At 40.4% G+C, this 25,811-nt stretch overlaps 1 protein-coding gene across 1 annotated transcript in view; it reads left to right on the plus strand.

Annotated features, from left to right (window-relative positions):
* LOC124155387 overlaps positions 1-25,811 on the plus strand; it is a 54,343-nt gene that overhangs the window by 11,573 nt on the left and 16,959 nt on the right. Inside the window, exon 2 of the mRNA XM_046529162.1 lies at positions 14,799-15,277. Within this exon, the coding sequence (XP_046385118.1) occupies positions 14,804-15,277 (474 nt within the window). The 5' untranslated portion in view covers positions 14,799-14,803. The remainder of the gene's footprint in view (positions 1-14,798; positions 15,278-25,811) is intronic.

The following is a 25,811-nucleotide window of genomic DNA, read 5'->3' on the forward strand; positions in this document are numbered from 1 at the left end:
GGATGAAAACTTGCTTCATCACCTTTGACCAACCACTATATATCAAGGCTCGCGATATAGTGGAAACAAAAATTTTTGATCAAACTTTGATGGTCGTACGCCTTGGAGGTTTCCACCTCTTAATGTCCTTCTTGGGATGCATTGGAGAAATCATGGGTGGATCTGGTCTAAAGGACGTTTTATCTCTCATTTTTGCAGAAGGATCAGTCGACAAAATATTGAACGGACATTCCTATGCTCGCGGAGTGCGAGCCCATATTATTTTACAGCAGGCACTATCACTGCTAATTTTTGAAGAATTGAAATATGACAGCATTGAATTTAAAAAACTTATTGCAAGTGAGGATAACTTTACCTATGATATGAATATCGACGAAATACATTTAAATGAGTCATTTGAAAGACTCAATCAACTATTTGAAATTCATCTCGAAACAATCGAAAAAAGAGGGAAAACAGCCAAATTATGGGTCCAATATTTTCGTATGGTTTCTTTGATGAAACAATTTCTCGCTGCTGAGAGAATGGGTGACTGGGAATCTCATTTAGAATGTATTGAACTTATGATACCTATTTTTCATGCAGCTGGCCATTTCAACTACGCTAAATCTGCTAGGTTATATGTACAAGATATGAGGTATTTGGAAAAAAAAATGGATCCCGAAGAATATAAAAAGTTTACTAATGATGGATTTTTTACTTCTCGCAGAAGTAATACTTATTGGTCTGGCATTTTTTCTGATCAAACTATAGAACAGACATTGATGAGAGCCATGAGCGTGGAAGGTGGACCATTTAAGCGAGGCTGTACAGAAAGCGTAGTCTTTAAATTCATAAAAGGTATTTTATACACAAAAGATATCATTGAAGGTTTAGAACGATATTGCGATTTAGAGTTCACAAAAAGTCACCAGCATACAGACTCTAGAGATGCAAGGATTAAGAGGGACATGAAAGATGTTCAGACATTGCAGGAATTTTTGTTAGAACAAAACCCATTTGAAGATCTTGACAATTTACGTAATATTGTAACAGGATTAATTGGAACGGAAGAGATTAATTGTCACGATGCTTTGAATGTTGGAATTCAAGCAATGCGAGCAGTGAATGGGAGGTATTTTAATGAAATCAAACAATCTAAAAAATATAAAGTAATCTCACTGCTCGGGGTTAACAGTACAATAAAAATTGGCGATAAAACTATAATTATCGATCCACTTCTGCTATTTCAAAGAATTTGTATTTTAAAAAAAAGCGACGAAGAATTAGAATTATACTTGAAATTTGAACTGGCTCCATATCCTTTATCTTTATTTGATGACGTAGGAATGAGAAAAACTGCCAAAGCTCATTTATATCCATTATTTCAACCAGTAAATGCCATCATGGATAAAAACAACTCTCACTACATCATTGACGGAGGTATGCTATTGTACCGCGTTAAGTGGCCATCAAATTGTAGGTTTCAACGGATTTTCCAAGAGTACATCTCATATCTTAAAAGAAATTTTGGCACTAACTTAACTGTAATCTTCGATGGTTATCATGATCTAAGCACGAAAATAGTAGAGAGAAACCGTCGTTCACAAAAACTTAATTGTAAAGTATATCAATTCACACCAAACATGCCTGTTTCTGCAAGTCAAGAAAAATTTCTGTCTAATTACGAAAATAAAAAAAAAATTCATTGCGCAACTTATGGCGGAATTAGAGAAACAATCTATTCACTGCCATCAAAGTAAAGGTGAAGCTGACGGATTAATTGTTGAATTAGCTATTGAAGACAGATCAGATTTACAGAAAATTATAGTGGCGGAAGATTTCGATATTCTTGTAATTTTAACTGCCAGAACTAAAGTTGAGAAAGTAGAGAAAGAAATTTATTTTCTCAAACTTGGGAAACAAAATTCGTCCTCCACAGTATATTCTTCCAAAAGTTTTGAAGTAGGCTACCCAGACAGTGCAAAGTTGATAGCATTTTCTCATGCATTCACAGGGTGTGATACTGTTTCATCTTTTTACAATAAAGGTAAAAAAAGATTTTTTGATCTCATAGAAAAAAGACCTGACATGAGAAAACAAGCCGAGATTTTTTATAGCAGTAATTCTGAACCTGAAGAAATTTTAAAAGCCGGTAGGTACTGTGCAATAGGATTATACGGAACTGCCAAAGACTTACAGGAAAAAAAATTGAAAAAAATTAAAGACTTAAAAGCTTTTCTGGAAAAAATGCGCTATGAGTCTTTCATTAAGGGTACAAAGAAAAACAGTGCCGTAAAACTGTCATCTCTTCTGCCCACCGTTGATGCCTTAGACGAACATACAAAAAGATGTTATCACCAAATTCAGCAGTGGCTTGGAAATAAAAGCATTCAGCCCACAGACAATTGGGGATGGTTCTTAAAAGAAGGCTCATTGCACCCTGTCAAAATGAATAAACCGCCAGCACCTCGAGATCTTCTAAACATGATTTTCTGTAGCTGTAAAAAAGGGTGTGGCCTTTCATGTGGCTGCAGAAAAGTTGGACTTTACTGCAATTCATCTTGTTCTGGGTGCTATGGGGAGAATTGTTACAATCGGACACCTGTATTAGAAGTAGAAGAAGATGACGTCGACCATGATTATGACGACGATGATTATGTAAATTAAAATGAATCATTTTTGTCTGAGTTTGTATAAGTTTTATTTTTGTCTTTGTGCGACAATATTCTGAATATTTTTGTTTCAATAAATGTTAAATTATCTGTGATTTGACTTTATTCCTACTTATGCCAATTAAGCATAACATGGGGTGGTTTTTAAGGGTTGACAATTTTTTAATGAAATTGTACATTTTTCAATCAACAACATTCCTAAATCAACACAATGTGATAAATAATTAATTTTTTGCGGTAGAATAATTTTTTTAATTAACCCCCAATTAGGGTTGATTATTAAGGGTTGAAATACTCTAAAATTATTTTACAGCCATAAAAATATAATTATAAAACTAATTCAAACTAAATTTGACCCTTATTTAGCTTGATAATAAAATTTTGTAAGTTTTAGCATTTAGGGGTAGTTTTCACCCCTAAAAAATAAAAAGCGCCCTTCGGCATAATATAGATTTTGAAGAAGGGGTTATGGTTAGTGAAATCCCAAATTTTTATGCAAATCGATTCAGTTTGAAAAATATTTTAAAGGGGGTATGATTAGTCTAATTCCAAATTTTTATTCAATTCCATTCAGTTTGAAAATTATTTTTTTTAATTAACCCCCAATAAAGGTTGATTATTAAGGGTTGAAACTCTCTAAAATTATTTTACAGCCATAAAAATATAATTATAAAACTAATTCAAACTAAATTGACCCTTATTTAGCTTGATAATAAAATTTTATAAGTTTTAGAATTTAGGGGTAGTTTTCACCCCTAAAAAATAAAAAGCGCCCTTCGGCATAATGTAGAATTTGAAGTAGGGGGTACGGTTAGTCTAATCCCAAATTTTTATGCAAATCGATTCAGTTTGAAAAAATTGCAAGGTTTAGCAATTTTAGGAGCTTCATTTCCTGGACTAATACCGGTATCGTAGATTATGATGCTCCGAATTGCGCTTTTTGAAAAACAATTCCTCGAATTTTCAAACATATCTCCTTCGTTTTTGATGATAGAAGGTTTATTTAAAAATTATTTTTTAAGGGCCAAGAAGACATATAAATTAAGTCCTTTTAAATTCCTTAGTTTCGAAAGGTGAGTGTAAAGGGCTTAAATGAGGCTTGTAAATAGAGAATGTAAGACCAAATCTCAATAAATATTTATTGCACAAAACATTTATACAAAGCAAAATATGTGAAATTACAGGTTGTACAATTCGTAACACTAACATTTTTTCGTATTTCCAGTATTTTCAAAGTCATTTTTTATGGAATTATAGAAAATCGGTTTTCTCATTTAGCTCCAATTTATTCAAAATTAAGGATTTTAAATTAATTAAACTTTAATGATTAATTGATAGTACTTCAATAAAAAGAACAATTAAAGGGAAATGATCAACTTTAGATAGGGTGGTAATTAGGTTGGTCTTTTCACTGATTTTTTCGTAGAAAAAAGTAGGAACTCACCTTATTTTCATCATAGTTTGCTTAAATTCTCATGATAAAGACTGTTTTTATGTTTCTTAAGGAAGGTTTTTAGAAATATTAGAAAAAAGTACCTAAGTTTTCCTAAAAAAATGCATAGTTTTTCCGCTATTTGACATTGAATCTCTAAAATGTAGCCTTACAAAAACAAAATCTCTCCATTAATAAGCCGAATCTCGGTTCGTATTGGCTGTCATGGGAGCATAGAAAAATAATTTCCTTTGATAAGCTACAATTTTGTAATCCATGTTTTTGTGATAAATGCATATTATCAAGTTATTCGCTTAAATCTATTAAAAACGTTGATTTTTTCGTCATAAAATTGTAAATTTTAGTCGCAAATAACTCGAAAAATATTAATTTTACAAGAAAAATGTTTGGAACGTTTTTGGTTAGAAACAATTTATCCATCGATTCATATGGTCAAAATATTATAAAAAATTTCCACCCCCGAGATGGGGTGGAAACCACCCCCAGCGTAAAAGCGCCCGTCGTAATTTCGACAGATTTTGTTTCTTGGCCTACTCCCTACCCACTGTCAAAATTTCAAGTAAATCGGTGCAGTTTCAAAAAATTGCTAGTCAAAGTGCGTCATTTCCTGAACTAATAACCTTAGATATAATACAAGACTATTTAACCATATCCTACTCACTGCTTTGAAATTCAATCATTGATTGCTCTGAACTGCTTTCTTGAGAATACCCATTCAATCCACCTGCTCGACCCAACCCAAACAAAAAACCTTGTGAAATGTTTTAAGAAGAACATCGATTCCTCTCCTCTGATCACATTTTAAGTGATTGCAATCGAAACTCCGAATGACATAACAAAATAAGTCAGCTTGGGAAAAAGTCTCTCTTAATTTATCGTATTTATCGCACTCAGAAAGATAATGGTGACATTTTTCTCCCTGCCGCTCAGAGAGATATCTATTCTCAATTGCTCAACTAATCTAAGTCTACTGCGTACCCTCCGAGTCTCTAGCGGCTCCCACCCCTATTCGTTAATATCTTTGTGACGCTCTCTCCTCGTTCGTAGCAGTTTATGGCCCATCTATTTTGTTCCCAATCAACTTCTCGGATTGAGTCTTTCGAAGCTCGATTATGTATCTCCACAGAGTGAGCGAGTGGCTGGACGAGCAAAAGAGCAAAGAGAGTCTCCCTTCCACTGTTTCATCAGAAAATCTTCCCACAACACGCTTGGCGATTCTTAATGCCTCGTTCACATTACCCGAGCGATCGTCCCTAACGATAGTTGATCGAACTAGCCGTGTGAATGCATGTTTGGACAATAGTACACGTAGTTCCGAACGTTGCCACTTTACTATGATTAAGCGCTGCGAAACCGGAAACGGAAGCAACAAGAGGAAGACGAAAAGCTCGTGAAGCTCTATTTTTTCATGGATTTGTCCTATGAAGGAAGAATATGGGCGGAAGAAAAATTATTCGGTAAATACACGTTGAACACATTAATATGTTGTCGCTGCATACTTCAACAGCTTTCTTAACCGTCAATTTCCCGTTCACTTTAGATGTCAGCACTAGAGGGCAGCACAGGTTTTAACAATCGTCGTGTGAATGCACGATAGTTCCGACAATCGCTGGAACAATCGTAAAATGAATGAGTCATAACTTCTTCAGGGCTATGCCACAAATAATGCTTGCTCGTGTTCCTCATGGGTTCATTCATAGAGAAAGAAAGGGAATACGTGGTAATGTGACACGGGTCAATGGGACAGGGTTATCGTAGGATTGGAGACAGGCAGTCGGGATACGTAAAACAGTAGTTTCGTGTTTTTTGTGAATATTTTCAACTGCAATGATGATAATCGCTATGCTCCACATGCGTCCTTTTATTTTTTCCAATTTGAGATCCGTCTCGTTGCGAGACATTTTCTGTGTTATAGGCATCATTCAACCACCTGAGTTAACTAATACTTCATAAACCCCTGTTTACATTTTTAAGTTCATAACATACTAGGTTTTATATTTCTTTGATTATTTTGTTGCATCATAACATTTGTAACATAAATAAAAATTCCATCGTGCGCTCGACAACGAGAAACTCCAGAGAAAAAAACACCGTGATATGAAAAATAATCGTTGGTTACACAGATTAGTACATTTTTACATGATATATGCTAATAACGAGCCTACTAGTAGTAGTGCTAAATTATCGATGCGCACGTAGCTTTTTTGTGCACCGTAAGAATTATGTTGCATGTTCGTGTGCAGCAAAAGACTGTCGCACCTAAGGTAGCGGAATGAATGGTGTTCACATTCATGGTGGGAGATGACCCCATGTTACGTAACTGCACGTGCAATAGAGGTGGCAACACACTGCCTGTAGCAGTATCTACATCAATGTGCACCACTTCGCAACAAATAATGATGAAAGCAACATTACCTGATTATGGCGAAGTGACTCCATACTATAGGAGAATAGGATTGAAAAAAATCTGTGGATTTATACATAGTTGCTTCCACCTAAATTTCATAATGATCTTTCACAAAGCTAAAAACCTAAAAATATTAAATTAATACACCTTCGCATTCTCAATATACCTATGGACTGTTACGACACCAGCCTTCGACAAATAGAAAAATCACTTCGCCAGATGACACATTGAGATTACCCGATTAATGGAAATTCTTTGTGTTGTGGGCGCATTGCGGCTTTTTTCCCATTTCAAAAGTCTCGCCGTAGCCTCAGAGATGTCAACATAGGCCAAAACAATTTCATTTAGACGGACTATTCAAAGCGCGGGAAAAAAGTACCCATTGAATTCTTATGGCAGGGTTAAAATATTATTATGATAGTATTCATACTGATTAAGGTTGGTTTCCAGAAGTTAGGAGTATTAAAGAAGTGATCTGGGAGCCTCCCTTTCCTTCCAGCACTGCCTTCTTTGATTCACTGTAAGGCCTACTCCCTTTCAATCTATCTAAAAATCCCATTCATTTCCTTCCCCTCCCTCGTTTCCCTAACATTCTACCCTCTAACACCATTTTCAACACCCCCTCCCCGCTAAGGATTCGCTCCATCCATACCTTCTGTCTCCTCCGTATCTCATCTAAAAGCTGCTTCTCCTCACCCACTATATCCAGCACTTCGTCGTTCCTCCACCTCTATGTCCATTTCACCTTTTCCATTCTTCTTCACACCCACATCTCAAATGCCTCCAATCTTCTTTCGTCTTCTTTCCCCAGTGTCCACGTTTCCGCACCGTAGAGAGCTGAACGAAGAGCAGAAGAATTCCTGGATGAGGACCAATTCGGATTTAGGAAAAGCAGGGACACAAGGGAAGCAATTTTGGCTCTTAGGATGATGATAGAGAAAAGAATGGGGAAAAACAAACCAACCTTCATAGCATTTGTCGATTTAGAGAAGGCCTTTGATAATGTGGAATGGAATTCAATGCTTAGAATTTTGAAAGAAATCGGCGTACTCTACAATGATCGTAGAATTATTCATAGTTTGTATAAAAACCAAGTAGCTGTGATCAAATGTGGACCAAATGGTGCAGAAGCGAGAATAAGAAAAGGGGTGAGACAAGGTTGTGCGCTTTCCCCCTTAATTTTTAATGTCTACATAGAGAAAGCCATCAACGAAATCAAGCAGAAAGCTTCGGGTGTCAATATCCACGGAGAAAAAATTAGTATGCTGCGATTTGCTGACGACATAGCAGTCATAGCCGAGACAGAGAAGGATTTGAAGAAGACGTTGATAAACATGCAAAGGACAATGGCCAGATATCAGCTGAAAATCAACAAAAAGAAGACAAAGATATTAGTTTGCAGCAAAAGAGAGGAGGCTAAAACAAACATCAACCCAGGACAGCATAAGCTTGAAGAGGTGAACGAGTTCTCTTACCTGGGAAGCCGAATTACCAGCGATGGACGGAGCAAGAAAGAAATACACAGTAAAATAGCGCAGGCGAAGAGGGCTTTTTACAAAAAGAAGAATCTTCTTACAGCTGAAAATACCAGCATAGAAGTAAGGAAACAATTCATCAGATGCTACATATGGAGTATGTTTCTCTATGGAAGCGAGGCTTGTACGTTGACTGCAGCAGAGAAGTCAAGAGTGGAAGCATTCGAAATTTGGTGCTACCGAAGAATGATGAAGATAAAATGGATTGACCGTGTGAGTAACCAGGAAGTGCTAAGGAGAGTAGGAGAAAAGAGAAGCCTCCTAAAAACATTAAGCAGAAGAAGGGACAACTTAGTTGGCCACATTTTGAGGCACGATGGTCTGATGAAGACAATCGTTGAAGGACAAGTGGAAGGGAAAAAGGGCAAGGGACGGCCCCGAATGAGTTATATCGGACAGGTTATAAAGGATGTAAAAGAGAATAAATATGTAGCTATGAAGAGATTAGCGGATAGGAGAGAGAAATGGAGAGCTGCGTCAAACCAATCTTAGGATTGTTGACTAATGATGATGATGATGAGAGAGCTACACCCCAGAGCTTCACTTAAAATCTTCACTAACCTTTTATTTTAACTCAACGATCTAAGCTAAACACAACGATCATCTCGGAAAGCTCCTTCCTTTTCCTGTTCCAGCTCCTTTGCCAACCCAATTCTTTTCCTGATGTCCTTACTACTGTATTCGTTTTCCACAAACGTACTGCCTAAATAGTGGAATTTCTCTAACTGCTCAAGTTTTTCCTCGCCTACTTTTATCTTGAGCCTCGCATTCCTCGCTCGCGATGATTTAGAAAATCGCATTACCTTGGTCTTCTTGTGATTAATCCTCATGCCATACTCCTCGTAACACTTGTATAACGCGATCACTAGTCTGCAGCCCCCTCGCTGACCGGCTAATCAACGCCTGATCATCCGCGAATCTCAATGATTTAAATATTATTCTTCCCCCCACTTTTACTCCAGCATCTAACTCATCCCACGCTTCCCTTACCATCTCTTCAGCGTACACGTTAAAGAGCAGCGGCGATAGAGGACAGCCTTGCCTCACTCCTCGTTCCATACCTGCCCACCCAGATTCTCCGTCCGCTACCATCACTTGCGCAGTCTGGGCCATATACAGATTACGAATCAGTCGCCTATCCCTCCAATCTACTCCTATTCTAAATAAAACCCCATTTTAAAGGAAATCCATGTGATACATGCAAATGATTTCTTATCGAAAAGCAAACAAAGTAGGCAAAGTAAAATTGTTACCTGAAATTATCATTAAAGCAAACAAAGAGAAAACCTATTTCCGAATCCAGTGTCTGGTCCATATACAGATTACGAATCAGTCGACTATCCCTCCTCCCATATACCCCTTTTTTTTAGAATATCCATTCATTTTACCCAGTCCACTCTATCAAATACTTTTTCAAAATATACGAATCAGGCATACATGTGCTGGTCATACTATAGGTTCCTCTCCACGAGGGACCTCATTATCGCTATTGCATCACGAGTTGACTTCCCTTTTCTAAAACCAACCTTATCATCGTATGCCCTCGCCTCCATTTTTCTGTTCAAAATCCTAAGCACCACTTTCGCCGCGTGTGATATTTGGCTAATCGTCCTATAATCACCACACTCCATTGCTTTCTTCTTTTTCGGTAGCGGAATTAGAACCGTCTTCACGAAATGCTCCGGCCAACATCCCTCCTCATTGATTCCGCGTACTAGTTTGAAAAACCTTCTCTTAATATCCCTTACTAGATTCTTCATCACCTCACACGGGATATTGTCCATGCCTACCACTTTCCTGGCCTTCATATTACGAAATGCTCTCTCTATTTCCGAATCTAATACCCCCGGCCCAAGATTATCCTCCTCCACTGCACTTTCCTCGTATAAATTCAATCTCTCCGGTCTGCTCATTACGTCATACAGATCCTCCACGTATTTCTTCCATCTACCTCTTCTCGCTCGCTTAGCATCCTCCCATCCTTGGCCTTAATTTTTAGCATATCTTGCCCTCTTTTACTGCCGACCGCCTTTGCCGCCTAACAGCGATTTTACATTGGCGTCTTACGCACCTACCTCTCTTTCCTACTGAAAAATTTCCATTTCTCACCCAGTCTTTCCCACCAATCCTCCCTCGTTCTCTCAGTTTCTCGCCGTGACGATTATTTATTTGCCTATACATCCTTTTGCCCTGCTCTGAGTTCATGTAATTCCACTTCTACTAGCTCCTACTATTCTCTCTCCATAGCTCGCTTCGAAGTTCCACATGCCATTTCCTCGCCTTGTGAATTTTCATGTCTTTTGATTTTTACGTTGCATTTCATTCGCACCGCTTCGTGAGCTGAATCTGCATTCACCGCAGGGAAGCTGCGCGAGTTTTTTTTCACTCTCTTCCGAAAATTCTGAAATTCTGAAAAAAACAAGCAAATTTTCAGTAAAAATCAAGATGCTAACAACCCAAATAACGTTTTATGAGAAAAATTTCTCGGTATCTCCATGTGGAAATGTACCCAAAGAGCCATACTGATTTCAATCACATGAAATCTGGATTTTTCGGCGCGTAGAAATGCCTCACCTGTGTTGTGGTCGCTGTATAGGCGCCACTTTGATGCACTCTGCGGCGCCGCCTTGCCTCGGCGTTGGACTCTTTCTTCGGCGCGTGCAATGACACGCGCGGCTGCAGTCAGTGGTCGTCGTTTCCGAAGCGAGGATTATAGTATGTGTGCAGGAGGAGGATTATTTCTGTGAGGGGTGATGCGCGTAAACTGGAAACTGGTCGGATTGGGAAATCCGGTTTTAGCAGTCCGATGCGTCGACGTTCTGATCCACTTCGTAATCCATCGCTGCGCGCGGGCGAGCCATTGGCCCAACTAGTCCTTCATTCCTTATAACTAGTCCTTCATCCCACGATGGTCATCGTCATCTCGGCGCTTGTGGATGTCGTGGTGCTGACGGTTGTGTGTGTGTGTGTGTTTGCCTTTATTCCCGCTCTTTTTGCAACTTTCTTCTCTCCTCACTTTGTTGTTCGATCGTCGTCGTGACCGGGTCAAATCTGGAGACTCAATTTTAACACACTTACCGATTACCTACGAAGCTGAATTTTTCAGGATACCTCAGAATCATACGGCAATGCCATGTTCTAACGCGTTAATTATGATTGGAATTGTATCTCGCTTTCCATTCCGAATTCAAAATTAAGCATGGAGACGAGTTTAAAAAATGGCCAACAAATTCAATGGCAGCACAGCTATCGTTTAAAGGAAGGAGTTTATTTGTCACATTGAAATTTCTGCTTTAATTATCAAAATACTAGACCACTGCATCGTAAATTGTCATGAATATTATAAATCGATCGATTTCAAGATTTTACCTAATCTAAGAACAAGAAAAATAATATAAAAATACAATATAAAAATCATAACAATATGAAAAGAAACGTTTTTCTCGCGAATTAGAAATTATAAAATAAATTTTACAATAGATAACAGAGTAAATTACTTCATGTACAACGAAAAACGTTGGGCGCCTGTTCCACGCAATTTATGCTTGACATCATTACATAATGAAAATACGAAATACAAATAATTAAAGTAATTACATTTTTACTGATGTTAAGTATAAATAGTGGGACATGTGCACAGCGGTTTTCGTTTTATATGAAGCAATTTATTCAGACACTCTAGACAAGCTATACCGTCTTAATCAGCGGCACAGCGAGAGGGGAGGTTTGAGGTTTGGGGGAAACAGAGAAAGAAATTCAGAGCAGAGAAATTTTAAGTTTAATCCATTTTACTTAATTGGATTGATATTAATAATAGAATAGTGTAAGGATTAATAAAATATCCCTCATAAAGCCTTAAAACTCACCATTTTGAACCATTTATTTTAAAATTCCGCAATTTATTAATGTAGCACGTAGCGCTTATCCTGGTGGGTATTCCATACCCCCACACACCCCGGTATTATAGTTGCACCTAAACCCCCCCAATCCTTAATTCCTAGCTGCGCCCCTGGTCTTAATTAGGTAGTTAGCTACGTGAAGAGGATACAATTATAAAGAAAATGGGGAGAAAACGTGAAGTATTCCTTACTGATTCTGCTGTTTTTGTCCTGACAGTTGTGGGTTGTTACGCCGTTTACGTTCTTTTTTAATTTCCCTCCCTTTCATCTAAATGGCCAACGGTTTATCGTAGTCCTCCAGATATGCAGATCAAGGGGGAGGGGAGGGGAGGCATTTTAGATGGTCGAGGATGTGCTGCTGGACCGTTATTTTTGCGCGTTTACATATTTGAGAAGATTTTATGACTGCGTATGCATGGAAGATAGCTCGATGGTGTATGTGTGTGTGTGTGTTAGGTAATAGGAGGAGGCGTCCGTCTTGCTGAGGTAACAGGGTAATTTCCTTCATCAAAGAAAACGAAAAGCATTGATTGCGATTCGTTACCCACCATCAGTGTATTCATAATATACAAATTATTTGGTTTCAGAAATACCGGTTTAGGCGAATGGCAATGGTCAATTTTATTTTCATTTGAAAAAGGCCAGATTGGTGCCCATACGATTCCACTCCACGTGACGTCACAGGGACCTAGATTCTATACGAGAAGAGAGGAGTTTTACATCGTCTGAGATTACCAATGCATGCATAATGCGCAGAGCTCAGGGAAACATGTCTTAATAATCACTTATTAAAACTGGCTAAGGTAGGAATGTTTTCTTTGTTTGATAAGGTATTGATAATCCTTATTTAAGGCAAGCGCTACCAGCTAGCATGGCACTCAGCTACCTGCTAGCATCCTGCGTTGTATCAGCGCTCAAAGCCTCGCCACAAGGTCACCTCACTTGCGGCAGCGGGAACCAGAACGACGTCACACGGAGTTTTCCCATTATTGCTACTTAGTCGTCGCGTTTTCGCGCGCTTGAAAATTTTCACTTTTCATTTAATCGCGAAAAATAGATATCGTCATTAAAAAATCTAAAAGCGTGAAATACGTACTCCAGGAGTAATAATCTTTCGATTTAGGCAATAAAAAAATAATAGGAAACCAACCTGTTGCACCATGAGGTAAACCCGGCGTTGGCCTGCTCTTGACGAAAGGCACGCAGGGGATCACGGATGAACGTCTCGTAGATTCTGCCTTTTCGGAAACTCCCTTAGTGCCACTTTTCTCTCACGATTAAATTGGGAATGGTGGCTTCCTTTCCTTTTGCTGGCGCTGTGATCAGCTGGGATTGGAAGCTTAAATCCAGGTCTGTTACGCCTTTGGCTGTTAGAGCGATGGGAAAACCCGAATGTTCACGGCTGTGTTTCATTCACCGCTGTATTTCACGAGGGCGCCACTTTTAAAGCCTCCGGGGCAATACAATTAGCTTGATGGTGCGCTTGAGTTGTATGCGGGTTGCCCACGATGGCATTTAGTTTCAATTTCCGCGCGTCGGACAACCATGGATTTCATTAATTAAACTATTCATTTATTTTGTGTACCGCTGAAGTCTATAGCCATCGTTGGTCATAACCGACACGACTGTAGTTATTCAGTGGCGGCTCGTGAGTCAAATGCTCGGGGGGCACATTTCACTCGGGGACCTCTTCTTTGGCAGGCGAGGACTTTACCCCACCGCCACCGATATATTAGAAAACAAAGGTCAAAATTTAGGGCTCTGGGACTAGCGATTAATATTATCCGATTTTGCGTAAATTTGAATTCTGATTCAGTGATCCCAGTCCACAAATGTAAATAGTGGAGGGAAAGTGAAGAGGATTAGTACTGCTACTAGATTAGTTGTCTCCTGTATGTATGGCGGGTTGTCGCAACAAGGGGAAAATTTCTGGGGGTCTGGCTACATGCCTGCAGTGCAGTAAGATCGGGTGAATGGCGGGTGGCCAACCAATAGGAGCATTTGCAATCCAATTAAAAGGAGTGTGACAAATCAGCTGAGTGAATAGTTATTGATCCCAGGGAAGGAGGTCAGTATGCCAATTAAAGTTGGAAAGATGCATCATCCGAATGCGGTTTTTCGAATCCGCCGCCCCAGGCTGTGGCATAGCGATCGATGGAGGAGAAAGAACTCCTTCGTAAATGCAGCTTTGTGCACAAAAAATCAGCAATATGGTAAATTATCCGTAGTGTACACTTAGCGTTAGATTTTTAGTACCTATATGTCAATGGAGGCGTTCAATGAGAAATATTTGCTCGGAAATTGGCTGAATTATATTTGGTGAGCGCGCACGCTTTGTATTATGATGATAATTGTGGAACTTGCAATGTATTAGTCAAGAATTTCATGTGCATTGTGGCTCTTTTTTGAAAACTCCAGTCGTGAATCTTGGAAGAAGGCATTTTTGGAATGAGAAATAGAACATGCAATTTCCAGGAATGCACGTTCGCACAATTTGTGCATTGCGGGTGACTCCCGTAAAGTTATCACCGTGGCTAGTCCCGGTATACTTAAATTCCAGGAATTTGTATACGTGTCGTCGCATTCACTGTTTAAGAATTTATAATGACAAAAAACTAGGACTTCTTCCGTAAAAAGTTGGCGATAACCATGGCAACCGACTGACGTGAACTCAGCGTCCACCAGCGCATCATAGTGGGCGTGGATAAGGGTTCAGGCGAGCGTGGGTACACCTGATGGGAAGAAATAGAAACAGGATTTTGTGTGGGAATAGCCCCTCTTATAGCTTGGAATGCAAACAGCAGTGCCGTCCAATGGCCCATTTGACGGTCGCCCTATTTTTCGTTGCAGTGGCGATGGCGTCACGGCTCCTGCTTTTGTCGGTGGCCGCGGCGGCGCTGTCGGCGGCTTGGGCCCGCGAGGGCCGCGACTCGTACCTGGAGGCGTACGCGGCGTCGCACGGCTCGGCCACGGGCCCCCCCGCGATGGCAGCGGGCCCCAACACTGACCCCGGGTCCTCTTACCTGCCTTCGTCGCCGGCGGCGTACGGGCCCCCTAACCGCGGGTACCCTTCCCCGGCAGCCTCCTACGGCCCTCCGCCCGGCAACCACCTGCACCACCTGCACCATCACCACGGGCAGGTGTTCTACGCCACGGCACCCGACTACGGCATGACGACGGACGGCAACGGCGGAGACGGCAATGGAAATGGCAACGGTGGAGGCGGCGTCGACGTTGCCACGTTTATGCACGCGCTCGGAAAGCTGCTGGTGGTCAAGCTGATCGTGAAGCTGGTGGCCGCCATTTTGGCTCTCCTCATCCTACCCAAAGTAAGTACTAATTGTAAGAACGATTCAGCTGAACTATTTTTTGCTTCAGTGAATGAAAAACGCAAGGCAGGAAGGGTTGGATGGATGCACCTCTCCGAAAATGGTTTTTCGATTGTCTCGGCAATCATCTGTGGGGATGAGAACGAAGGATAACCCGCCTAAGCTCTTCTCAATCAACTTAGCGGGCATGGGAATAGGAGAGCATACCCGACGAAAGGCTTCACTCTTAACCTTACCCATAACAGTTTATCGATTGCCTTAGGGAATCATTAGTAGGGAGGAGAAGAGGTGTTAACGCGACGAAGTCCAGGCTAATTGCAAAGCCCTCGGCGGGTGTTGCTCTCCCCGTTCATGATCTCCGAAGACATCCGAAAATCGATTTTCCGGGATAATTTTTATTCCAAATTGAATTCAGATTTCCTGTCTTAAGACACAATAAAATTACTTGTGCTCGTTTTATTATGTATATATATATATAGCATGCACACTGCACAATATAAGGTGATTGCGAAAATCAACATTTGATGTTTTTTCCTCAGTTATGCTCGAAAAGTTACCAAGTTTTTCAAAAATGAGATTTCTTCAGCGTTTCAGCCCAAGATGATAACGATGGCTCGTGCCTCATCATATAGGATAAAGTTTGGAAAAAATTCTAGTTTTAGAAACGCATTCAATTTTACCTCCCATAAAATGAAAACCATTCATGTAAAAACTATTTGGCTTCTCGTTTAATGGAAATTGTGTCGTTTTTTTATTTTTTGAGCTTATAGATTGGGCAGTATTTAGCGCTGTTTTGGTGAGGTGGTGATACATATTCCATTTCCAGGATGAGCTACGTACTTGACAAAAAATATTTGAAATTATTTTAAAATAGATTCTCAAAATCTGTCACTCTTTCTACCTGTTTAAAAAGTAGGGTTATTAATAATGAGTATTATAAGGAGTAGTCTATTATTAGGAGTAGCTTACAGATTTTAACATCATTCCTCCCACTTTTATTCCAGCTTCTAACTCATCCCACGCTTCCCTTACCATTTATTCAGCGTACACGTTAAAGAGCAGCGGCGAAAGAGGACAGCCTTGCCTCACACCTCGGCCAATGCTTGCCCACCCAGAGTCTCCGTCCGCTACCCTCACTTGCGCAGTCTGGGCCATATACTGATTACGAATCAGTCGCCTATCCCTCCAACCTACACCTATTTTCTTAAGAATATCCAATAACTTTACCCAGTTCACTCTATCAAAAGCTTTTTCAAAATCCACAAAGCAGGCATACACGTCCTGCTCATATTCTAGGTTCCTCTCGACGAGGGACCTCATTATTGCTATTGCATCACGAGTTGACTTCCCTTTTCTGAAACCAAACTGATCTTCGCCAAAATACTCGTTTGCCCTCGCCTCCATTCGTCTGTTCAATATCCTCAGTACCACTTTCGCCGCGTGCGATATTAGGTTAATAGTCCTTTAATCTCCGCATTCCACAGCTTTCTTCTTTTTCGGGAGCGGACTTAAAACCGTCTTCACGAAATCCTCCGGCCAACATCCCTCCTCATAGATCCTGCTCCCTAGTTCGAAAAACCTTTTCTTACTATCCCTCCCTTGAATCTACGGAAAATCGTAGCAAGTTCTTTCATCATAGGAAATTTTTTCCTTTCTGTAGAAAAATCAAATCATGGTTTCGCTTATAGTGTGCCCTGGTCGCTCTCATAGCGGCGAGGGTGTTACCTATTCATCCCTTCCAACCCTATTCCTATCCCAGAGGCGTCCCGTCCCTGTCCAGAGCCCCCTCGGGTTCTCATTGGTATCCCTCCCTAGATTCTTCATGAGCTCACACGGGATATTGTCCACACCCACTGCTTTCCTAGCCTTCATATCGCGAAGTGATCTTTCGATTTTTTCGAATCTAAGATCTCCGGTCCAGGATTGTCCTCCTCCACTGCACTTTCCTCCTCTAAACTCAATCTCTCCGGCCTGTTTCTTCCGTCATACGGATCCTCCACGTATTCCTTCCATCTTCCCTGTACCTCTTCTCGCTCGGTTAGCATCCTCCCATCTTTAGCCTTAATTTTATGCATGGCTTGTCCTCTTTTGCCGCCCGATAGCGACTTAACTTTGTCGCCCCTACTTCTCCATCCTTCTGGAACTTTTCCATTTCTTCACAATGCCTTTTTCACCTCTAGCGATTTGATCGATGGATTTTTCTTCCTCAAGTCCTCCAAAATCGCTAGAATAGTAATGACTTTGCCTGGTATCGCTACTTAGTTGGGCCCTTTTCGCTTCTATAGTGTTGAAGTATTTTTCCCCCTCCCCTCCCTTCCTTCCCCATCCTACCCCAGAGGCTCCCATCGCGGCGGCGCCTCTTTCCTTTTTCCCTCCTCTCCTCCCCCTCCCCGGGTGATTGGGCGTATCTCTGACTTGGTTCCCGGTGTGTCGTATCCTTCGAAGTGCTCCCCTTGAGCCCTCATTCTCTTGCCTTTTTCACCAAGCTTTCCTTGCCCTCTTAGTTTCACGCCGTAATTGATTTGTAAGTTCCCTATACTTTGTTTTGCCCTGCTCTGTGTCCACGTTCTTCCACTTCCTTCTCTCCTCCATTTCTTTTACCATTGCCTTCGTTATCCACGGCTTCTTTATCCTTCTGCTGTCAACGTAGCCAATTGACTTCTCAGCCGCTTTGATCATTCTCGTTATGATATTATTCACCCTTCCTAAACAGTCGGTGTACTTATAATCTCCCGTGTATTAATATCTACTAGTCCCTGATATTCTCTCCTCATAGTCCCCTTCAGGGCTTCTACGTTCCATTTCTTCCCCTTCCTAACTTTCATAAGTCTTTTAAATCTTACATTGCATTTCATGAGTACTAGGTTGTGGTCTGAATCCGCATCTGCTGCTGGGAAGCTGCGCGAGTTTTTCACACTATTCCTAAACCTCTGTTTTCCCATACTGTAGTCTATCTGATATCTCCCCACATTTCCTTAAATTTAATGAATAATAATGTCTGATAAACTGAAGGGTTGTGGAACACTATTCTCCAAATTTTTTCTGCTAGAATATTTGAATATTAATTTTCTACTTTCACAATGTCCAGTGTAAGTCAAAGAACTTCGGGAACCGATGAGTTTTGAAGCTTTAATGTTTTAAAATTAATTGGTCAGCGATTTGCAGAAGCAAATGTGGGACACTTCAGAATGATACAGATGTGAAAATATATGGGCGACAAAAAATCTATCTATATAAAAGAGGATGTCTGTTTGTCAGCGCGGGGCAGGAGTGGGCAGTCCCCCCCAATAGAAGCAAAAGTTCAAAACGAAAATTTTTTAACAAATTTTCTTAAAAACCAAGAAAAGTTATATTAGTATAAAACATGTTATTAATACGAAAATATTTTTCCGAGCAAATAACTTTAAAAACTAGCAAAGCGCTGTTATAATTTTCTCGAAATTTTGTTTTCATGACCTTCTCAGTGTCACAAATTGAACGACCACGGCCCGCACTAAATTTAGTTTTGATCCTGGGACCGTCCTTGATAGTTAAGTCCCATACTCTTAAAGCCAATAAGGCGTACTTCTGGTTGTGTCACACGCGTCCTCAGTGGCGTAGCTATGGAGGGGGGATAAGGGGATGGACCCCCCCTGAAGCCTCAGAGAAAAAAAAATTAAAGATGTTGTCTGGTTTTGAAATGTAATATCTGCATCTGCTTAAAGTGAAATATTTAGTGCCAAAATAATGCAAAATATATTTCCATGCATGTCATTTAAAAAAATTTGAAGTTGACCCCCTCCCCCTCTAAATCCCCCCTGAAGCATATTCCTTGTTACGCCACTTCGCGTCGTTTTCTCATTTCCGTTTGTTACGTCACAATGCAACTTCTGCGGTTGGGCGTAGTGCAGGATAGGCACACCTCTTGAAAAATTCAAAGGGGAAAACATAATTCAATGGTTTCCACTCTTAACTGTTACCTACTCTTCTTGGTGCAAGTTTTTTTGCTAGTGTATGCATTCACACGACGCTTTTGGCCTGCGCACGTACGATCAATGTTGTGGAGCAGTGTATGAACTGATCCCTTGCGCGATATACGGAAATAATTTTTTCCATTGTGTGCTGTCACCTATGTATACCATCATCACGACTGCTTCCTTCCTTTACCTAAAAACCCTGCCATTCCATGTGATTGTGAATTCCAAGTTTCCCATTTCACTAGATACTATTCCTCCCGAACAACGCCGAAGCAAAAGTGTATGGATTTTAATACAATCATTCCATATTTAATTCACGCCAATTTTTTTTTCGATTTCCCATAATAACACGACCTTCGAGGTTTCATTGTTGACTTTCGGTTGCTTTCGGCATCCAGCAAGCGAGCCCTTGTGTATACTTGCGTCTCTGTGGCATTAGCGTTGAATGCCCTCAATCACACGTGAAGTTGAGTCCATCCAATGCATATCGATGCGTTCTCTCGCCTCCTCTTCACCCGTAGGCGCTGACCGTGTGGTTCGGAATAACACTGCTGCCAACGGACGAATAATAAATACTGTCACGATCGCCCTTGTTTGGCGGCGGCCCGTTCGATGACTGATTTGGCTCGAATATGGCGTCGCGCGTGACGTGCTGCAACTCAATATCCACTTCCCGGACCATCGGACGGATCTCGTCGGCCATACTAAAGGGCACAAGTGACGTCACGGCCAGTATTGATATCTGGGTCCGGAATCATTAAGAGCCATTGGACTTCGGCAATTAGGCGACAGGCATCATGACTCATACGTGGACAGACCTAGCTCTCTCGACACCTTACCGTAGTTAAACCTACATACCTACCTTTTATAATCATCATTGGGCACAAGGCATTTGGCTAGGGCAAAATGCTGGCTACAATGTAAGAATTTACTCACCACTGGCGTGACAAGAATCAAGATGCGCGCTGCGTCTGCGCAACTTATAGCATAACGCAACGCAACAATAGATAATTGAAAATCATATAACCGATGAGGTCCTCAGTTGCCAATGTGAGTAGTCTGACGTCAGTGGACGGAGTTAATGGTGGGACCAACCACCTTAATGCTCATGGAGATAAAGTGACGATTCTTCTGTTTACTAATATGATCGGATATGGCATTTTCAAACAAGTGAGTACCAAAATTAATTTATGCGGTCGTATTTAAAAGAACATAGGGGAGGGTGGTGTACTTATGGCATAATGCGCATAGGAACACTTCAAACTGTCGGCAAGTGCTGCGATCCAGGGACTTTAAAGTAAACTATTACGTAAAATAAGCGCTTGTGTGTAGCATAGATCAATTTGAGTTATGTTTACAGAGAAGAGACTAATTTGAAGTTTTTGACGCTGAAAATTAACTATTTTTAGTTGCATATCGAAGTCTTTTACCAAAAATCGATCAGTGGTAATAGTAGCACAGGTGAAATCGACATATAATGGTGAGTACTATTCGCTATTTGTTCGGCATTTTGATGTAGTATTAACCTGAAAAATCAGCCGGAATTCAAAATGGCTACCTCTTGTACCAAGGGACACAAGCACATGATGTATCCAGGAACATTTTATTATACGGTATATATGTTTAATACACAGTCAAACGCATTATCAGTGGATTTAAGACTCCTGGAATTCTCCTTCTGGATCGTTAAGTATTCACAGACGACGACTTCATGCCATCACATGATAGTAATCGGCCTTTTCAACGGAATATATCAGTTCTGGCTGCCTCTGACAACTCTAATGGTGGTCCTGCTTGTCCAGTAAAGTGTGCGGTCTTATTTGTGCCAACCTTACAGCTATCAGCCATTGAATTGCCTACATTATCTGTTTGGTGTTTTTGCGAACCGTTGCTAAGATGTTCTTTCGATCCTACACTTCGTTTTGAGTCACAGCCAATTGTCGACACTTCGGAAAGATCGAAGTCAAAATCTCAAAGTTTAATGAAAGAGTAGACCTGTGCCTGTAACCCCAGATAAGGTGCAATGATATCCGAAAGCAGGTCCTAAGAAAACCACTAAAAAGGGTAGAAAACCTGTTGGGACCAGAATCATAACAGAGAGAAAAACGAAAAAAACAGACAAAATTAATTAATTACTTAGCCCAAACCAAGGCCTATATAAGACGGGCAAAAACCTGCATCCGATACTTCGTACCTGAAGACGCTAGCTGCAACGCCGGCGAAACTGTCGTCTTGAAGATGAATCGACGCGGAGGTCAACCCGGAAACCTTGCTACGCATGCTGCACCACCCCGCGAAAGTCTCCATCAACAAAATTAAAAAGGCTTTTGAAGAAGAAAACCCTTGCTTTGAGAAAACAAAAAAAACTGAAAATACTTGCATACAAAACCTGTAAAAAAGCTAATGTTCTTAAAAGAGAACAAAAAAGCACCCTCCTCGACTCATTGGATGAGAAATGAGCATAAATCAGGGAGTTGAAAACATGTGAGAAAACCGAAGTGAATATCGTTTTGCAGCCCACGTTGTTGTTTCCCATTTGATTCCCCCTGAAAACTCGTGTTGACGAAGGAAAATTTACCTGGAATTCAGAGTATAAATTCGTGGTATACATTCACCGGTGTAAATGAAGAATAATCGAAAGATTTGCATAACAGTTATTTTTTATGACTCCAATCATAGTCTGCACTGAAATCCTAATATTGGTATTGCATAGTCCACCCTCCAATGTCTTTCTCCCGTGAGTTTTTTCCAATACGGACGATAGTCAATATCATTAGGTTTTCCCGCGTCTGCTCACATCTTTTTACACTCGCTAAATGGTAATTTGTAAACTTATAATTTTTTTTGTTGATTGAAAACCTCACTTCTATGTCTCTTTTGCCATAATTGACTCTATGTAATTTCAAGAGTAACTTGACAATGTATTTAGCTGCTAATATTTAATGTCTGACGAGGTGTTAGATAGAAGATGAAATTTCTAGTCTCAATCTCACACAATAAAGACGCATTGTTATTATTATAATTATTACAGCCCCGCATTAATATATAGCTCAATAGGTGAGTGGCATGGTATGTTAGGATACCAGGCGCTTTCAAAAAACTATAAAATATAAGGACATGCGGGTACGGAAATTCACTCGGCATTTATTATTATTAATTTATTAAGGTCCTTTATTATTCGAAAGTAATCCCTTCACCGATCCGTTCGGAAAAGTGTAGAAAACATTCTCTTAATTTATCATTTCCGTCGGACAAAGAATCATGATGAGTTTATAATATGCTGTTCTTGAAGTCTGATAGAAATCTATTCTTAATACCTATCTTTATATCCTTAATACCTTGCCCTTCTGTAACTGCTCCCAGCCTAATTCGTTGGACATCTTTGAAACGCATTCTCTGCGCCCGTAGTTTTTGTTGACGAATCGCTTTCAGTTCACGTATTAAGTATTTCTGCGCCGTATCCCATACACTCGTTGCACATTCAAGGTGCGGTCGGATGAGTGCGAAACAGCGCCTTTCTTTCAGGTGCTTCTTCATCCCAACTTCTTCCCACAACTCCAATGATGTATCCCATCTCCCTCACGGCTTTGACACAAATATTTCTAAAATGTGCTCTCCTGGAAAATTTTGAAGTGTTGTAACTTCTACATGTGTGTAAACTCTTCTCTGGATTCCCACTGGATTAATTTATCCATATTAGCGAACGTTTTAAGCTCCGATTCGGGGTTCATCCTCAGGGTTGCTGAATGTGGTTTCATTTAAAATTTTAGGTTTTAGGAATGTTGTTTCATTTGTTTCCCGAGAAGAGTCTACCCGCATTATTCCCCGGGAAAGCATCAAATCATACTTAACTTCATCACGTTTGGCTTCATCTTTCGCCTTTGTGTTAAGTCAATCCAAACCACGGCCATGGGGACAGATGGACCACGTGCGCCGGAAATGCGTTTCCGTGAATTTGTTCTGTGCTGCTGACGTGGTTGAAGCTATTCTCGTGAGCGCGTAAATCTACTGACAATGAGAAATGAATTTGAGAAAATCGGTTGGAGAATGGCATGGGAATTATATTTTCAATCGCTGCTTTGATTTGTCAAGGCTCTCCTGCAGGTATTTTGGGTGACGAATGGCGAAAGTCGCACATGAAATATGGTGTAGTTGAAAATCTGAATTCACATGCAATTTGGTGCAAAGCAAACGAAACATTAATTCAAAAATACCAATTGAGTGGGTGAGAAACCAAGGGTTGCAAGTGATTCCTTTTCCCACTCAAAATTAGGTACAGATATTAGGTATAGAAAACTAACGAGATCAATTAGATGTTTAGTAGTGCATTTGATTTTCCACTCGATGTCAGCACAGAACAGAGACTCACTCGTATCCCATGACTAAGCTTTTGTATATTTCTTCTAAGAATTAACTTTACCTAACTCTGATGAGAAAAAATCACTTGCACCGCATGGCTTCTCACCTCCTCAATTCTGATTTAATTTTCCATAATTTTTACAACATCACCAGCAACAGGCCATACTTATTTTCCGTTGCACTAGCTTAACATGGTGGCAATAACAGCATTGTGCCACAAATGAAAATAAAATATATCTGTTATGTTGTTATTTTTAGAGCATTTGAATTTATATCGACTTCATTTCAGGCGTAATTTGACCTGATTACCTGATTGCTAGGTATGTCTCCGAATTACAAGATACCCAAGTGTGTATTGGCGACCCTTTTGTCGTCTATCCAGGCTGCTACGATATGCACGGCGTCTCCCTCTTTATCATTCGCGTCCTCTCCTCTTTTTTTTTTCTTCCTCCCCCCTCCCACCCACCCACATACTCACTCAATGCACGCGGTCGCGCGTGTTGACTCTCACGCGGCGACGCCATGATGCGTCGACAACAATAACGGCACCCTGGCCATTGTTGGCCTCGGGCGGGGCCGAATTCGGGGGTGGGGGGGAGAAGTAAGATGTCGAGGCCGCGCATCCCATCCCAATGTTCTCCGAGTAAATTATTCCGCTCACATTAACGGATTCACGGAGCAGATTCGGTTTCGCGAGGCATTCCATTGGCACATATCCTTCCCTGCCGCTGATGATCCAATTCCTCTCGCCCTAATACGTGAGGGGAACGTGATGGAGCATAATTCACATCCGCTACGTCTTTTCCGTCGGTGTCTGCCTGACTGCACGCCTGTATTGTCGCTCATTATGCCTGTAGGTAGCGAGACATTGCCGCCGAAATGAAGGGAACATTAAATGCTTGCGATTTTTAGAGAGCGTGGCAACCACGTGGCAACCCGTGTTTACGGGACTCCTGAGATTGAAACGATGATGATTGTGCTCTAATTGACTCAAATATAAACTCCATTTTGTGTTATGATGCATAGTTATAGCAATAATAAAATTAAAAAAGTGATTGCAGCGGCCGTTTCTTTATGGAACTAACTACAATGCAATAGAAAGAAATAAAACTTCGCAAAATTACACTCAACATATTTGTCATCTCTTCCAGTCAACATTGCACCTGTTGAAAATGTTGATGGAATAAATTGCTGATATTTTGGGTGTAATTTTGCGAAGTTTAATTAATTTCTGTCAATGGTAAATTTGGCTTTAAGCCTACCGATTATTTTTATTGGAAGACTCTAAATTGCTGAACAAAGTTAGCTTTCGACTCCCACTCGATATTATCTCAGGTTTAATAACAGGTGCCAATAACCGCTCGACCTTGTCTTTCACGATTCTGCGATATTTGATCCTTGAGTTTCTCCCCTCGGCTTTTGGCCTCGACTGTTGATGACACGCATTATTTACGGAACTATTACTGAATGAAATTAATTTTTAGCCAACGTTGGAGAAATGCTAATTATCGTTCGTCTTAACTTTTACTTTTGGAATTACGTTACTAGAGTGGTTAAAAAGTTGTCACTAGACGTTTTGTAAGAGAGCTCTAGCGTGCAATTTGTATTTTTTATTTCTCTTAATTTGTGTATGCCCCTGCAGAAGTCCCTGTATTTTGTAGCGGTGTATCTAAAATTGAATTAGCGACATTGTGAATGACTCAATTGCTGTCTTTTTGTAAATAGTACCTAACATCAAGAGTCTCATGGATGTATTAATTGAAAATAACCCAAACGCGGATGAAATAATGCTTAAGCTAAAATTAGCTCAAATTAAATTTATTTTAATTAGCATAACCTTTATTTCTTGTGTGCGCAGTGTCATGGTTATATGTTAGAGCGCTTTTCTGCAGTGTTATGTTTACTAAAACCGTGAACCACGAATATTACTTTAGCAGGCCTCTTAAGCGTGTGATCAATAATCTGAGGAGAGGTATAAGGCACCAAGAATAAATAGCCTCTGCAGCCTCACCAATGCATTCTCGTACTGAGTTCCTCTATAAGGATAGTCTTAATTATTCAGCAACGAATTTTCCCACTTTACAGGTTCACTGCCCAAAGTTCAGATTTTCTCCGTATAGGTATTAAAATTTAACAATTCGCTGCTTGCAGCGATGGCATGAATGGATAGAAATTGAATTGCCTCTCGGAAGTTGAATCTGATAAACGTGAGCATCTGC

This window comes from Ischnura elegans, chromosome 3, assembly GCF_921293095.1.
Source record: "Ischnura elegans chromosome 3, ioIscEleg1.1, whole genome shotgun sequence".
Taxonomy (NCBI): Eukaryota; Metazoa; Arthropoda; class Insecta; order Odonata; family Coenagrionidae; genus Ischnura; species Ischnura elegans.